At 50.6% G+C, this 17,695-nt stretch overlaps 1 protein-coding gene across 1 annotated transcript in view; it reads right to left on the bottom strand.

Moving 5' to 3' along the window:
* Positions 1-17,695, bottom strand: part of PLCL2 (phospholipase C like 2) — a 218,020-nt gene that overhangs the window by 34,374 nt on the left and 165,951 nt on the right. The window contains exon 5 of the mRNA XM_068981490.1: positions 3,243-3,352. Coding sequence (XP_068837591.1) covers positions 3,243-3,352 — 110 coding nt within the window. The remainder of the gene's footprint in view (positions 1-3,242; positions 3,353-17,695) is intronic.

Raw genomic sequence — 17,695 nt, 5'->3', positions numbered from 1 at the left:
AATTATTTCTCAGACGGAGGATCTGAGGTCATTTAGAAACTTAATCTTTTATACATTAAAAATGTTCTTTGTAATGAAGACATATTCACAAAAACTATTTTTATTCGAAGGAAAAAAAAACGAAGTAAATACAAGATGTTGGGCTTCCCTGTGGTCCGATGGTTAAGACTCCACCTGCCAATGCGGGGGACACAGGTTCGATCCCTGGTCCGGGAAGACCCGACCTGCCGTGGGGTAACTAAGCCCGAGCACCGCAACTACTGAGCCTGTGCATGGCAACAGAGAAAGCGCTGGGGCGAGGAGCCCACGCGCCCGAGCTGGAGAGCAGCGCCCTTGGCTGCGCCTAGAGAACACTCAGGGCAGGTAAGGAAGGCTCGGCGCCCCCAAAACAAATACACACATAAACCGTTTAAAGAAAGTGCGCCAAGATGTTAACAGGGGGTCCTTCTGGGTGTGGGCTCAGATAGACATTTCTCCTTCATCCGTGTCTGCATTTTAAAGTAATCCTTAAAACCGAAAAAACTAAATGAAGCCAGCAGAGACTCGCGAAACCCGGGCTGGACACCCTCGGATGAAAGCCGTCTCCGGCCAGGGGTCTCATCCGCTATCCCCCCGCTGCGAGTCCTTCATCCTGCGACCCCGGCCGCCCTGCCCGCCGCGTGCTTCAGACGCGCCGCGGATTCGGAAGGCGGCTGCGCCCTCTGCTCGGCCCCCGGGGCCCTGAAGGCCAGGAGTGCGGCGGCCGTCCTGAGACGCCGGCCCCGAGGTCTGCGGCGCGGCGCGGGAGACGGCGCGGGAGGCGCCCAGGAGACCCGCGCACCGCCCCGGGGCTGCCCGGCACGTCTCGAGGCAAGGCCTGGAGGCTTCCCCAAGCCTCTGTGCCCCACGAGGGCGCCCCGGAGGACCAGCCCCGTGCAAAGGACAGGTGAGGAGAGGAACGCGAGAGAGCCACACCCTCCTGCCAGAGAAGGCTGGCAGCTCAGCCCAGGCCCGCGTCTAAAACTCCGCGAGCACCGGGCTGGCCAAAGCACGTTTACACCCGTGAACTACGCGGCCATGAACGAGGCCCTCCCGCCGAACAGAAAAGACGCGCAGATCTGTGCAGCCCTTCCCCACTCCAGGCCTGCTTCTGCCATGCGCAACCACCGCCTAGAGCGGATACTGCCCTGGAGACTTCCAAAACCTATTACCCTGCCCTATGCATTTGTCTCCATATGAACACAAGTCTGGGGTGTTAGTTCTCTCTCCTGGACATAATTCATAAGAAAATGGTTTCCTCAGTGCAGCCGTTCGGTTCAACGTCCTGTTTCTAGAATCTGATCCATTACTTTGCTCCGGCTGTTCTTCACGACTGTGTGCACCAGGCTTCCATGTCCAGGGGTCCTCAGCCAAAAGTGCTTCCCAAACGGTAATGTGCGTAAGGATCCCCTGGGAGCTTATTTTTTAAAAAAAAGCCAAATGAGCCTTTGTTCCTATCACGGGGCTACACACTATGGCGCTATTTTCCCCTGAGGTTTGCAGGAAGTTTACAGTGTACCAGCAAGCTGTAAAGCCAAATGCCTCTCCACTGTAGATTTCTCTATCTGCTGTTTATTGAACTACAAGTGATCAGAGCTAAATACTAAGCAGAAGATCTAGAGATTTTAAAAAGTACATGTGTAGGAAGGGAAGTATTTGAAGAAGTTCAGAAAATGACTAATTATACAAATGAGCAGGGGCGTCAAGATGAGAAAGTGCAAGTTGGCTAGCTTGGGCAGGGTGACTCCTCATTAAATTGAATCTGAAAACTTGTCTGCTGCAGGGTGCATCCTTTAACTTGAAGGGGGAACAGGAAAATTAAAAGAGGCAGCTGTGATAACGTCTTTAAAGCTTTGAATTCAACTGAGAAGAAAGCTGGGAGGGTGAACCAGAGAGTAATTTTACGCTGAGTTGTCCAAGGTCCAGACAAATAATATTTCTGTGTTATTATTATTCAAGGTCCCAAACACTGAGATGAAGAAAAGGTCATCGAGACAAAACACAGAAACGCTCCAAGGCACATGCTGCTGCTGCTGCTTAGCCGCTCAGTCGTGTCCCACTCCGTGAGACCCCCTGGACTGTAGCCCACCAGGCTGCTCTGTCCACGGGGATTCTCCAGGCAAGAATACTGGAGTGGGTTGCCATGCCTTCCTCCAGGGGACCTTCCCGACCCAGGGCTCGAAACCCGATCTCCTGCATGGCAGGCAGATTCTATACCATCTGAGCCGCCAGAGAAGCCCCAAGGCACACACAGAACAGTATTTTTAAAATCGTGTCATGATACGCAGGGTTTCCCAGGTGATTCAGTGGTAAAGAATCCGCCTGCCAATGCAGGAGATGCAGGTTTGATCCCTGGGTTGGGAAGATCCCCTGGAGGAGGGAATGGCAACCCACTCCAGCCTCCTTGCCTGGAAAATCCCAGGGACAGAGGAGCCTGGTGGGCTACAGTCCATGGGGCTGCAAAAGTTGGACACGACTGCGCAACTAAACAACATATACTATATCCCACAGAGAAAAGGGCTGGGGGCGCACAGCAGAAGACCCTGGATGGTGAGACTATGCTTCCCTATGGCTACGCTAGGTTGACATTTTCTGTAATGAAAATGCATCACTTTCATAATAAAAATAATAACAGTTAATTTTTAAGTGGTCATGTTGAAATAGAGATGGAGGGAAGCAGGGAAGGAGGAAGGAAGCAGATAATCAGTTATGGATGTTTTTTCCCTTGGAGGGAAATGTCTTTCAAATGGCAATTCCCTTCACACACTTCTTTCGAGTACGCCCCCCACGATTCTTTCCTATTTTTTTTCCTGGGATCACATTAATATTAAGGCTCTGATTATACTTTCAAGCGTAGAATGAAACTTGAGGAACTAGAATCTTCCAATTCCCAGTCGTTTCCCTGTAATCAGTGCTGTTTCCCAGGCAGCGACTGGCAGCTATGAACTCCGCAGTGTCTCAAGGGTGAAACGCAAGGCCCTTCCCCTTCCCGGCAGACCCACAGCGTGCCAGCCGCTCGATCCCTGTCCTCCCCGTGAGCCGCCTGTGCAGCAACCGTGCCGCACACTCTCCCGAGAGCAGAGTCCTCACTGGACTTCTGTGACAAACTGCAGCCTTGATGGGCTGGTGACGCACAGCATAGAAAAGGGGACACTGACGAGTGGGAAGCAATGCGCGGGAAAGAGCTGCAGGCTCGGGAGCGCCAGGAGCGGCTCGGAAAGCACCTTTAGGATGGTGATGTTCCAGGTGAAGCTCTCCACGGCCTTCTGCAGCTTGCGTTCCTTCAGGCCTTCCCTGGTGCCAATGCTCTGCAGATGCTCGTGGAACTCCATGGCTGAAAGAAGCAGAACGACAGAGGATGTTACTTCCCCACCCAACCTGTGGCCATGGGCCGGCAATATCTATCTTTCCAGGTATAGCGGGAAAGATTCCAGTCTCCACTGGGATTTCACAGAGGACGAAATAACAAAGTTCCCGCAGGGGAGGCGATGCCAATTCACAGCCCCAGCGAGGCAGACGGCATCTCTGAGTGCGTGCCTGTGGACTGGGAGGCTGCCCAGGGCACAGATGACCATCCGCGTCCTTCCTCTAGAGGTGGGGGCGCTGAAGAGACTCAGCCAGGTTCAGAGACTGAGGCTGAGGGAGCGGGAGGGACCGTGGACCAGGGCCAGGCTTTGGAATCTCGGAGGCTGATTTTAGCTCCACCAAGGTCTCAATGATGCTTCTGAACTGTGGTGTTGGAGAAGACTTGAGAGTCCCTTGGACTGCAAGGAGAGCCAAGCAGTCCATCCTAAAGGAAATCAGTCCTGAATATTCATTGGAAGGAGTGATGCTGAAGCTCCAATACTTTGGCCACCTGACGTGAAAAGCTGACCCATTTGAAAAGACCCTGACGCTGGGAAAGATTGAGGGCAGGAGGAGAAGGGGACGACAGAGGATGAGACGGTTGGATGGCATCACTGACTCAATGGACATGGGCTTGGGTAAACTCTGGCAGTTGGTGATGGACAGGGAGGCCTGGCGTGCTGTGGTCCATGGGGTCGCAGAGAGTCAGACACGACTGAGCGACTGAACTGAACCGAGGTCTCAATGTTGGCAATTAGGGATGAAAAAAAGCACAAAGCACTGTGTCCTGTCGCAGTGAGACGACCTGAGGTCCGAGACCAGGCCTGCAGCAGAGGGGAGAGGATGAGAGAAAGCCAGGGCAGCCTAACTCTGTGTAAGCCACATAATCAGTGCACATTCCTCACCGCCATTCAAAACAGCGTGAACGCGAGAGTGGTGGGACGTCCTCTTCCTGATTTAATACCATTAAAACTCATTTTTTTTTTTTCTTTTTACATATTCACTGCAGTCAGTTATCCCATTGCTGGCCAATGGGAACCCTGCAGGTGGGTTTCTAAGTCCTTCTGAGGTCACTGATTAGACTTGACACGTCCCTTGCTTCTGGCATAAGACGTTCTAGAGTTAGCAAGTACACTGCTCACCCGGGCCTGGAGCCGGGCACTTCTCCAGGGACCTGGATTCTTACAGCAGAGAACGGTGCTCAAAGACCACGATCTGGGGGCCAGGAGTGCTCACCGTCGCTGGGTTTCCACTGTTTCCCAGGCTCTTTAGTGAACATGTCTTAGGTACAGGGCTATTTTTTTTAAGGGAAGAATAAGATCTTGCTTGTACTTCTAATTCAGATTTACAGATACAATGTTTTCAACTATTTTTTTCCTTAAATCTTAGACTTATTTGTTTGGCAGACAATCTCAATTAACCACATCAACATAACTAATAGTAAGACTGCTAAATACAATTAAACTCTACATTTATTTTGTCCTTAGAGCACGTCTCCTTGAGAATGTAATAAAAGCAGTGTTCTAAGGTCAGTCAAGGTAGTTTTCTTTACATGGTTATGTCCGTAACAAAGTACAGTTACGTTCATTTGTTTCCTTTTTATCCCATTGTGCATTTGGGAGTGTGAAATGTTTTTGCTTTTTTGGATAAATTTTTTTTTTTATGATTCCTGAGTCCAGCAGCGTATCAAGGTGCATTCAGGTAAATCTTTCTTTCTTCCTGGATTCCTCTACCCTAATCCCTCCCTCCCCCTGCACATTTTTCTGCATTCTTAGCTTATCTTTTATTGTCCTCTTTCTCCTTGAAGATCCACGCAGAGGTGTCCATATACCCACAGTCCCCCATGTCTTGCACAAGAGCAGCGCAGCGTGCACAGCGCTCTCTGGCTGTTCATGCAGCCACAGCGGGGATGGCTCACTGCCCACGTATCAAGCCCTTCTCCCCCTTTGCTGACACCGACAGAGCGCCCCCCCTCCACACACACACTGTGGAGACGAACCAGCCCTCACGGATGGACGTGGTCTCCAATCTTTCGCTGTTACAACCAATGTTGGAGCAGCTGTCGTTTCACAAGACATTCCCCGTGCTCTTTTGTACATTTTCCTGTTCAGCTGGGCCCCCAGTTTCTCACTCCCTCTCTATGCAGCATTGCTTCAAAGCAGCTCTTTACACAGTGATTGACAGGAACTGTATTCCTTAGTGTCTTTGCACAGTGAACAAGAGCTGACGTACAGGAGAAATATAGTAACCTGCCAATCTTGTCTTGCCTCTTCTCCATTTTCTCTCTCCTAAGAGGAGCCAGGGCCCTAATTCCTGTCATGCTAATAAAGCTTAAGAAGCTCATTGGTTTAAAAAGGAACAGTAATTAGCAGAAGTCATTACATTGTCTAAGAAACTCCCACAATGACCCTTCTGCATTCGGCCTCTCTTTGGACAATGCCCCAGCTTGGTCACTAACCTCCCCCCCAGCCCACTGCTGGAAGCCTGGCACATAGAGGGTCGCATCCTCCCTATCTGCTTCCGACCTTCCCTGGATGTTCTTGGTTTAATACACTGAAATAAAAGAGAAATAGTAACCATGACTAGGTGGGAATTATGTTCTAAAATCCAGGATTTCTGCTAAAGCAACACACACACACACACACACACACACACACACACATCTCCCTGGTGGGTCTGAGAGACTCCCTGGCACACGCCTTGATGACTCAGATCCACCTCCTAGAACGTGGCCAGACGAGGCCCTGACAATAAGACCCCAATGGTTCTTTAGTTTTAATATTTCGGCATCATCTGGATTTCAGGATATCAGTCTTTAATATCCATGTTTCGGGTAGTCAGGAAGCATTTCGGTCTTAGAAGCAGCACTGAGACTCGGAAGGTGGGCGTCCAGATGGAACATGGAAAAGAGAGGGGGCAGGGGAGCGGGTGGGGCAGTAACGCTCTGTTAACAGGCTGAGCTCAGACAAGCGTCCAGCCCAGACTGCACGGAGGCAGCCTTCAGAAAGCTCAGAAGAACAAGAGCCAGGGGCTGCCGTGGGAAGGACTGAGGACTCAAGGAAGAAAAACAGTGCGGATGATTAAAAAATGATGCTGATAAAGAGGAAATGTGGAAACATTTAAGAAAAAAAGTACAGCTGCCTAAAAAGCTTGTATTCTACACGTCCATTAAGGTACAGCCGCGATGGAGAACGGTATGGAGAGCTCTCAGAAACCTAAGAATAAAACTGCCATACGACCCAACAACCCCACTACTTGGCATATTCCCTGAAAAAACCATAACTGAAAAATACACATTTACCCCAGTGTTCACTGCAGCACTATTTACAACAGCTAGAACATGGAAGCAACCTAGATGTCCACTGACAGGTGAACGGATGAAGTGTGGGACACGCACACGACGGAATATTACTCAGCCATAAAAGGAACACATTCGAGTCAGTTCTGATGAGAGGAACGAACGTAGAGCCTATATTATACAAGTGAAGTCAGTCAGAAAGAGAAACAAGTATCACACGTTAATGCGTATATATGCAATCTAGAAAAACGGCACTGATGACCCTATTTGCAGGGCAGCAGCAGAGACTGATATAGAGACGGACCTGCAGACACAGCGGGGGCGGTCCCGGGGGGGGGGGGGGCAGAGCAGCAAGAAGCACATCCGTTATCACACCGGAAGTAGACAGCCGGCGGGAACCCGCTGCGGACGCTGGGAGCTCAGACCTGGTGCGCAGGAAAACCTGGGCGGGGGTTCAGGAGGCGGGGGCCTGTGTACGCCTAGGGCCGATTCACGCTGATGTGCGGCAGAAACCAACACGATATTGTGAGGCAACTGTCCTCCAATTAAAACATTTTAAAAGTGAGATAAGACATTTCACCCTTATCTTCCCCTCCTTAAAATATCTATATAGCCAAATAAAAGTCCAAAAGGAGGCAAAAAGTTAGGGTTAGGATGTGTGTGGGTTTGTGTGTGCAAGAGTGTGTATGTGTGTGTGTATGTGACTGAGCATGTGTATGTGTGACTGTGTGAGTGTATTTGTGTGTAAGTGTATATGTGTATATTTAATAATGAAGTTCTTTAAAAGTGGGCACAAAAAGTGATGAGCTGAAAAATGGAAAATTTTGTTAAAAATAGGAAAGCCTATATTTTAGAAAGTAGCCAAGACTATCTGTTCCGTTGGTAGGTATTTCATTCCTTGGTCTGCTACATAATATATGTGTTTCTTTAAAAGAATTTCCACATTATCAACTTACAGACGGACTGTTGTAAACACTCTGCCAGTCCGCTAACAGGCAGCACATGTTGACTTCGGATCTGAAGGCCCTCACTTTGACTTACACAGCATGACTGCGCTGCTCACTGCTCTCCTGTGACGCGCCAAGTCCAGGCCAGAGACAAGATCAAGGGAAGCAAAAGGCCACTCACCAAGCACTTCACGCGCACTGCACGGGAAACCTGGAGAGAGGCTCTGGAACTTTCCCGAGTAAACGGTAAAGAAGAATTCGGAGGAGACTTTCAAGACGGGGAGATCACATCAAAAGCTCACCCTCTGCGTGTGGGGCAGCTCCTACAGGACAGCTCGGGCACGCCGGCAGAAGACCCCGTACTTTCCGAAAGGCCAATCGGCGTCCTCGGAATGGGCAAGGGCAAAAGGCCGAGGCAGAAAGGGAGACAGAGCTTCCAGGACAGGGGTCTGCTCCAGGGCAGGGAATCGTGAAGGAGGACACGTTTGCACACTGGGAAACCCCACACAGGCGGCGTCACGGGGGAGCTTGGGAACTCCAGAGGGCGGAGAAATGGCGAGGGCGGGTGCTCGAAGGCAAAAGGCGCGTCTACCTGCGAGACCAAGAGACTTGGCCCTGCTAAGGGGCCCCCAACACAGGGCCAACTCCTCTGGGAAAGCACACAGCCCCCTGGTGACTTCCCGCAAGTTCCAGGCACAGCAGGTACTCCCCAAACGCCCTAGCGTGACTGAGCCCCACCAACCGGCTCCTTTCACCCCCATGTCTTGGCCGAGAATAGAGACCTGTAAGCAGGAGCAGGCCCAGGGCCAAAGCAAAACAGCAGGAGGCTGTGTGAGCAAAGGGAAGAGGGGGAAGTGGCCCATGCAACAGGGGCAGCAGGTGAATTCCCTGGAACTAGCGTCAGACTGTGAGCCTCAGATATGCAGACGGCACCACCCCACGGCGGAAAGTGGAGAAGAACCAAAGAGCCTCTTGACAAAAGTGAAAGAGGAGAGGGAAAAGTTGGCTTAAAGCTCAACATTCAGAAAACGAAGATCATGGCATCCGGTCCCATCACTTCATGGCAAATAGATGGGGAAATGGTGGAAACAGTGGCTGACTTTATTTTTCTGGGTTCCAAAATCACTTTGGATGGTGATTGCAGCCATGAAATTAAAAGACGCTTACTCCTTGGAAGGAAAGTTATGACCATCCTAGACAACATCTTAAAAAGCAGAGACATTACTTTGCCAACAAAGATCTGTCTAGTCAAGGCTGTGGTTTTTCCAGTGGTCATGTATGGATGTGAGAGTTGGACTGTGAAGAAAGCTGAGCATAGAAGAATTGATGCTTTTGAACTGTGGTGTTGGAGAAGACTCTTGAGAGTCCCTTGGACTGCAAGGAGATCCAACCAGTCCATTCTAAAGGAGATCAGTCCTGGGTGTTCACTGGAAGGGCTGATGTTGAAGCTGAAGCTCCAATACTTTGGCCACCTGATGCGAAGAGTTGACTCACTGGAAAAGACCCTGATGCTGGAAAAGATTGAAGGTAGGAGGAGAAGGGGATGACAGAGGATGAGATGGCTGGATGGCATCACCGATGGACATGGGTTTGGGAGGACTCCGGGTGTTGGTGATGGACACGGAGGCCTGGCGTGCCACGGTTCTTGGGGTCGCAAAGAGTCAGACATGACTGAGCAACTGAACTGAACTGAGCATCAGATTGTGGACTTTAGGAGCAACTAGACTTTGGGAATAAGTAGAAGCTGGAGCAAGGCAGGCTCTGAGTTTGAGCTGACCCCACAGTGCCCACAGCAGACTCAGAGACCTTCCTGAAAATACTGGAGGACTTTCCGAGAAGGCAGACTGACCGGAGCAGGGAAGCGGGGGAGTCACAGGGACGTTCTTCTCATATATATCCTATATATATTCCCTCCCCCTTTTTCCCCATAGTGTTACGATGTTGTTCTTTATTACTCCTTTAATTTGTATAGCCTTTCCTGCTTTAAAAAAAAAAAGCGCCTTATTTTAAAAGAAATTCACTTCATTTTCCTAATTTTACTGCTTAGTACTGCTTGGTGACACGGCAATTTCTTCCATGCTTTAGATTTTGTTTCCCACGTTTTGTCTTCCATTCTGCATTTCTGGGAGTCTAGTTTTAGCATCCATTTTCCCTTAAGGGTTTGATTACTGGCTTGATTCCTTGCTTCTTTCATGACTCCCGTTGCTTCTCATTTTTTCCTCTCTTCCTTTCCGTCTGTAAGTGTGTGAATCTCTTCGGGTGTTCTTGGCTGTTCGATGTTGTTTCACCTTTAGTCTTGGGGTCATGTCTTCTCTGTGGCCTGTGAAGTCCTGGTGCTGAAACCCAAGGGGTTGGACTGAAACCCCCGAAGTGGGAGACCAAAGTCCAGGACTTTGGACCACCAGAGAACTCCTGACCCCATGGAACATTAACAGGCAAGAGCCTTCTCATAGACTTCATCTGAAAACCAAGACCAAGCCTCCACCCAAAGGCCTGCGAGCTCTGGTGCCAGACACACGAGACAGTCAAGATCCTGTTTTTTAAAATGACTGGCCCAGCTTACATAATTATTTATTTCCAGATTATTTTATATTGAACAAGATTTTTTAAATGTTTTCTAGTTTCTTTTCTTTTTTTTTTTTTTGTAAAAGAGAACTCCAATATGAAACAATCAGGAATATTTATGTGAAGAGGTGAAGCTGAACTATTCTCTAGGATTTCTGTGACAGGTGGACTTTTCATAGTAGTTCTGTATTTCAGCAGTCAATATTCATAATACTAAGATACAAAAGGGCTCATCAGTTTGGATAATGAAAATAATTTTTGGTGTCTGAAGTATTAACACCAATTGGGCAGGCAATAACACTTACTGATCACACACCATATACAGGTCATTTGACCATCGGTTGTGTTAAGTCCCACTAAGCCCCATTGCTTAAACGTGCTGAACACTGTAAAAAGCTCAGACTTCTGGAAGTACGGGAAGCAAGCCCGGGCAAGGGAACTAGTGCCTATATTATCTGGCAGTCCTTTCCTGCAGAGATCTTTGCAACTCTGCTTTGGAATACAATGGCTGAGTGTAGAGGCATTAGTGCACTGAAGAGGGTGGTAGCATTAAAATCATGACATGAGAAGACATAATTTCTGCTTCTTTAAAATCAATGCCAGAATAAACTCAGTAGGTGCAGCTGCAAATGAGGATTTTTGCATGAGGAAATATAGTATGTAAGATTTAGTAGGCTTTTAAGGAGTACATATTACAACGTGAGACTTTACAAAATAAATTACAAGCAACTGGCAATGTAAAGATGGCTTAATCTTTCAATATTTAAAAAAATAATCAACCAGAAAAGTTTAAATGTCTGAAAACTTGAGGACGTCCATTCTGAGTTTTCACTAGTGACTGGAGAGAAAATGAGAGTGAACGGCACCTCTGGTAGCTGACTGCCCTCGTTCTGGTGGTGAAATCGTCAGCAGTTATGTTACATAACAAGGCAGAAAGGGAGTTCTGACCATGTCCTCGGTGGAGTAACAAGCATGCTGAACTCTGATTAAAGAAAGGCGACTGTGGGTGTCTGTCCCCCCAGACAGGGCCTGGGAGCAGCCAGGACGCTCAGCTGTGGCTTTGGGGTGCTAGCTGGGTTTCAGGACGCCGGGGCCCCCCTTACTTCTTCAGGAACAAGTCCTACGTGCTGGCCCTTGGGCCAGCGGAGGGAGGTCAGTTCTGCACCCCGCCTTCTTACTAACTCCACCAGTCTCTCCAGGTGCAGGCACGCAGCCCTTTGTATTGACACAAAGTACGTATGTGGGTTTCTGCATGCCCCGAGTTCACCAGCTATCAGCGTGCCTTTTGTCCACCTAGGCTGCTGGTATTTTGGGGTGACCGGCCCTGCACCCTGGGAAGGGGCGGGCCATCTACACAGGCGTGGAGCCCGGATGCAGCTCTCGCAGGCAGGCAGCCTCGTGCTAATGCTGCTCAGTGGAGTCTTTACAGGTCTAAGAAGGGTAAGAAGAGAGGCAGGAAAACCACCCAAACCAGTCTCTCCTCAGCTGGTAGAGGACCACACGCCGCAGCTCCCCTTGGTGCGGCGGGGAGACGCAGACCAAGACAGCTTCTGCGCAAGCTCTGCTCCCTGGCCTGTGGCAGGAGGGGCTGACACAGGGCGCCTCCCGACGCCAAAACGCGCGTGCGTTATCCGTGAATCCTAGTGAAAAAAGCCTCCTTCTTCTGAATGTAGGCAGAATTTCATTCAAGGTTTCTTGGTGACGACCATCAGCAAAATCAGTATTTCAAAGTTTCTAAGCAGATTTAACCCCAAAGCCATCTCATATTCTTGCAGAAAGAAGGTCGCTCTTAGCTTTCACAGCCTGGTGGCCTCGGGGAGAAGCAGAGGCAGGCAAGCTTCCCGCCGTGGACCAGCCTGCAGGTCTCAGAACAGAAACCAGGCCAGCAACACTGAGGCAGGAAGAAGAGGCGCTGGTTTTCTTTCAGGAGTAAGTTCTATTTCCCAGCAAGGACCTTCCAAATACGATGCCCACACATCTTCATCATAAATTTGCGCGTTTTAGAGCCACGGGGAGTTGCTTGCCCGGCTTGGTTGTTTAACAAAGTAACCGTCTCTGTCTTCATCACTGCCCCATTCCCTGGTCTGATCTGAACGGAACGGCACTGTCAGGGCCTCAGATGAAGCATGTTCTACGTGCCCACGTTTGCTTCAAAGGCAGAAGGTCACATGTGGGACAACTGTTCAACAAGGCTGGTGAAGGTTCCTTGATTCTACTTCAACATTGCCATGCAGGCAAGACAAAGGTAACCGCTAATTCTGGTCAAAGAAACTGAGATCTCTGCTGAGTTTGGGCACACTCCATGTGAACACCAATACTAACTATGTAAACAGTCTTCTGGAAAACATGATGTGATACAATTTCAACGTGCGACATCATTTAACAGTCAAAATATACAGTGTGTTCAAAAGCACGAAGTCTGAGGGCTGTGAGCATATTACCCAAATCCAACGATGTGCTTGGGAACATGGACTAAAACATGCGTAAAAGTTCAAAACGCAGTGAACAGCCACACCCCCAGCACAGACCCGGCGGCGCCTGCTGCAGCAGCTCTTCTGTCAAGAGGACTGTCTCTGAGCCCCAGCTGTTCTGTGCCAGAGACGCTATGGCTAGGTTCCTCTGACTCCGTGACCCCAAGTTTGTGTTCCCAGAAGAAAGCCATGGGTTATTTTTCTTCAGGGATGTTAACCAAAAAGAAAAGCTGCTCATGTTCCTTTGTGGAAATGAACTTGAGAACAGATCATCAAACAGCAGCAGTGGTAGCAGTTTAGTCGGTAAGTCGGGTCCGACTCTTGAGATTGCATGGACTGCTGCCCGCCAGGCTCCTCTGTCCATGGGATTCTCCAGGCAACAGTACTGGAGTGGGTTGCCATTGCCTTCTCCAGGGGATCTTCCCCAATCAAGGCTCGAACCTCTGTCTCCTGCAGTGCAAACAGATTCTTTAGCCGTGAGCCACCAGGGAAGCATCGAACAGAAGACAGAAAGCAAACGGAAAGGCAGTGCTCCTACAAGAATCCAGTTCACTCTGCTCTGCAGGGAATGGAGCACACAGGCCACGTGAATAAACAGGAGGTCACTCCCTGGGACCCCGGTGGACCTTTCCAACTATAGCTACGATGGTAGATTTTAAAAATTGGTATGGCCCTGCAAAACTAGATTGATTTCCATGTAAAAAACTATATTTTAGAAATTTATTGCTTCTTTCCACATCATCTCTCAAAAATTTAAACAGCTCAGATTTTTTATAGAAGCAGGTGCTAGTTTCACATAATTTTCCAATTATTCTTTCAAAACACTGTAATTTAAATATTTTGTTTTTGAGGGGCTTAAAGCTTAATGACAAGAGATGAAATGCAATGCTGATAGATTATCACCTTTTCAAAAAGTTAATAAAGAAGTGTAAACCTTCCAAGATGATACATAATTACATTAGCTGAGAACATGAGTGCAGCTGCATATAATGGAGTGGAGAGAAATTTCTACTCCTATCAAATTTCCTGCTTCCCATCACGGATAAATCTAGATGAAAACCAAGCAGTCATAAAAATAAAAAATGTAAAATACATGATACATACAACCCTAAGATATGAAGAATGGGCTTTGCTTTAAAGGAAAGGGAGGCTGAGGCAGGAACATGGCAGCCTTTCCTCTTTGCAGAAAATAAATGGCATTTTCTCATGCCAAATATGAAGCGGATGCCCTCTCAAACATCCTGGATGGAATTTCTATACCCATCTAAATGATCTGAATCTAAGATATACCATGTAGCTCATGGTTCAGAATTTTCAGAAGCAACTATAATTTTTTAAAAATACTCACAAGGGACAAATCGATCTCAAATGTATACACTGAAAGATTACTTTTTCACCTGAAACTGTACTTTGCTGTCCTAGAAAGCTCTTTTATCACCCACATGTCCCATGCAGAAATATTTTGTGTGTGCGTTGAAAATAGAAGCCAGAAATAGGGATACTTCAAACGGTGACAAAGAGAGATATGTATCGATCATTTTAATGTTTCAAATTTTCCAAATGAGGTTCAGTGAGCTACTTCCTGGAAGGTGGAATTCCATGGAACACAAGTCTGTCAGGGACTCGTTTCATCACGGTTTAAAGGCACCATCTGGCCTCAGCGCGCACCATCAAAGTACCCTGGGGACAAACGAGGGATCACTTTTTCCGCCTGGTTCACAAGCAGAGCCTGCCCAGAGGAGCGGGCTTTGCCACCCACGCCCTGCGCGCCCAGCCTCGCGGTCTGAAGCGGGGCGCCTCCCGGGTGCAGGCCGCACAGGCCCCACGGAGGCGCAGAGCTGCCGGACTTCGCGATTCGGTGAGCAGACGGCAGCAGCCAGGGCTCCGGCGGCGGCGGTCCAGGCACGACCATCCAGGTGATACGGTCCAGGTGAGGTGGTCCAGGCATCACTAACCCTCCATGGGCCCCTCCCCACACCGCCCTCTAAACGCAGGCCGGAGGCTCAGAGGAGGAGCAAACGGCAGCCCCTCTAGACGGCCCCCTCCCTGCGGTGACCCCCCAAGATGAGACTCCCCCGCCGGGGACTCCATGTCTGGACGCCCCGGGAAGTCCCCCCACCAGCGCTGGAGGCCCACATGAGGCCCTCCAGACACCACCCTGCCCACCACTCCCTTTCCTTCTTCCCCTCTTATGTTTGACCATATGAAAGTCCCATGGCGCAATAATTCAAAAAGCATAGACTGGTACACGGGCTGTCCCCACCCCCGGCCTCCTTGTCACCTCCCCTGGGCAACCACTGTGACCTCCTCTCCAGCAGCCTCGTCCAGAGTGTGGAGCCCTCAGCAGCGCTCGGGGCTCCAGTCTCCAGCCAGGCCTTTGAAACACCTTAGCAAACAGCACCCAGAGAAGGCGATGGCACCCCACTCCAGTACTCTTGCCTGGAAAATCCCAGGGACGGAGGAGCCTGGTAGGCTGCAGTCCATGGGGTCACTAAAAGTGAAACACGAATGAGCAACTTCACTTTCACTTTTCACTTCTCACGCATTGGAGAAGGAAATGGCAGCCCACTCCAGTGTTCTTGCCCAGAGAATCCCAGGGACGGGGGAGCCTGATGGGCTACTGTCCATGGGGTTGCAATAGTTGGACAAGACTTAGCAACTACACCACCACCCGCAGCAGCAAATAGCACGCACCGTCTGCCTTGCCTTTTAAAACTATGTCTGTGTATACACACATACCCGTATATTGATACTATTGATACCTGTGCTTTTTTTGCCTTTATGTATGTATAGCATCTTCCTTACATACGTGTACACATGGAGTGTGTGTATGCACACACACAGGTAAATATACACTCACACACGACTTTTTTGAAGTGGTTGCTTAGGTCTCATCACATGGATCTGCTGTAATGTATCGAACAAGAACCCTCCTACTCAACTCAGGTAGTAACGTTGAGGTTGTTCTCGATGTTACAAAGAAAACTCTATGCATAAGTATCTCCTTAAATACGGGACCAAAGCCATGGCATAAACTGACTAGGAACCGCTGGCTCAAGGTGTGCAGCGTTGGTGATTCTGAAATTTACTGCCATGTGGCTCTCACAGGTGTGGACCGGATCACGCCCGTGACCAGGGGAGAGTCCTCAGCGGCCCGGGGGCCCCCCTCCCCGTCAGTCATAGTCCCTGTGTGCCGGGACTCTGGGGTCTGTGATGTGACTGGCTCTGAGCCTCGCACACTGGCATCTCCCTGAAGCACCTCGTTCTCTGGAAGCTCAGCGCCCTCCCGTCCCTGTCTGACTGAGCGCTGATGCCCCACACTTACTCTCCTGTCTCCCCAACATCCACACGCTCAGGACCAGGGCTGTGTCGTCTCTCTTCACCATCCCTTCTCCGAGGAGCTTGGTCTCCCAGCTTGGAAGACCACCTTTGCGCTTATGGTTTCCAAATTCATTGTGTCCAGTCGGGACTGCTCTCCAACGTTTAGACTTGGAAGTTGACCAGGCTCGTCACATTTGACATGCCTAAAACCGCTGATCGGCCCCCCTCCAGCCCTCTCTCCCAGGGTCTTGGTAAACAGAACCCAGCCAAGAACCCTGCAGGCCCACCCTCCTCCCTTTCTGCTGCCCCGTGTCCGACCCACGTATAAATTCTGGGAGCGTGACCATCAGAGTACCCAGCATGTGCGCGTCATCGCCCCAACCACCCCGGGTCAAACCGCAGTGCTGGTCTGGGGGGCTGGGTGGGAGAAAAGCCTCCCGGGGGGTCCTCCGGCATGTGCATTTCCCTGCCCACCCCCGTGTGTCTGATGCGGCCACACCTCCACCCTGACCGAGGAGAAGCGCCCTCTCTGAGAGCAGGGCCGGCCTCCCTACACCAGCCTGGCTGGTGCAGCCTGGTCCTGCCATCCCCGCCCCGGCTCACGGCCCCTCTGCCTGAGATCATCCCCTTCCCTTCCCGAGGCTTGAAACACTTGTTCGCCACCTGCAGTCAAGCCTGCACGGAGGTCACTGCTTCCCTGAGGTCTGGGCTGAACACCGGATGGAAAGGAGCCATCCGCCCCCAGCCCTGCCCGGCACGCCCTGTGCCTTTGGCCTCACTGATCCCAGAACAGTCATCACTGACGGACCCCGTGAGCGCTGTCTTCACTCTGCCGCTTGGTCTCAGGTCTACCGCCTGACTTCCGCTCTGACAAGGCCGGCTTGAGACGCTGTGTTCCCACCCGTCCGTCTGCCGGCCACAGGTTTGCGGCATCTACGGTGCGTCTGGACATCCTCTCATTTCATTCGAGTCTTCTGAATTCCCTGGCTGTGACCTGTGCTCCTGTTCTTTGCAGAGAACACGAACATCGGGGTTGCTGGCCTTTTTCCGGCTTTAGGAGCTCCTCCTGTGTCAGAGACGTCAGCCCCCCCCCACCCCCCCACCCCCGCCCGGAACGTAGCGCTGGCATTTTTTCTCACTTTCTCTTTTTTGGTGCGGCTGTGCTTCCGCTCGCCTTTGCCGTACAGAACTCTTCCCACGCGGTACAAGCCATCAAGGTGCTTCGTGTGTGCGGACGTTTCGTTAAAGCTTCTGGACTGGTGTCTCCTCCGGCCTGCTGCTCCCACACCCGTCTGCGTCGCGGCCACTGCTGACCCGGGCCCGGCTGCCCCTGCGGGTAGTCACCCTGGGTTTCCCCCTCCAACAGCCTTGCTCCCGGACAGGCCGCCCTCCCAGCTCAACTGCTGGCTGAGCTCTGGTCCCCCCAGCGCCCTCACGACTTCTTGGCGTCTGTGGTTTCACTGTGAGTGAAGGGAAAGGCGCTCTCTTTGCGACCCCATGGAACATCCAGTCCATGGAATCCTCCAGGCCGGAATACTGGAGTGGGTAGCCTCTCCCTTCTCCAGGGGATCGTCCCAAGCCAGGGATCTAACCCAGGTCTCCTGCACTGCACCCAGATTCCTCACCAGCTGAGCCACCAGGGAAGTCACTGACTGCCGGTTAATTAGAGTGCCTGGGGCGCATCTGGCGGCTCCTCCAGGAGAGGAGCGTGCTGAGGGCCTCAGAGGCGT

Source organism: Capricornis sumatraensis, chromosome 1 (assembly GCF_032405125.1).
Source record: "Capricornis sumatraensis isolate serow.1 chromosome 1, serow.2, whole genome shotgun sequence".
NCBI classification, from domain to species: Eukaryota; Metazoa; Chordata; class Mammalia; order Artiodactyla; family Bovidae; genus Capricornis; species Capricornis sumatraensis.
The sequence above is the reverse complement of the archived record's forward strand: the minus strand, read 5'-3'. Positions and strand labels throughout refer to the sequence as shown.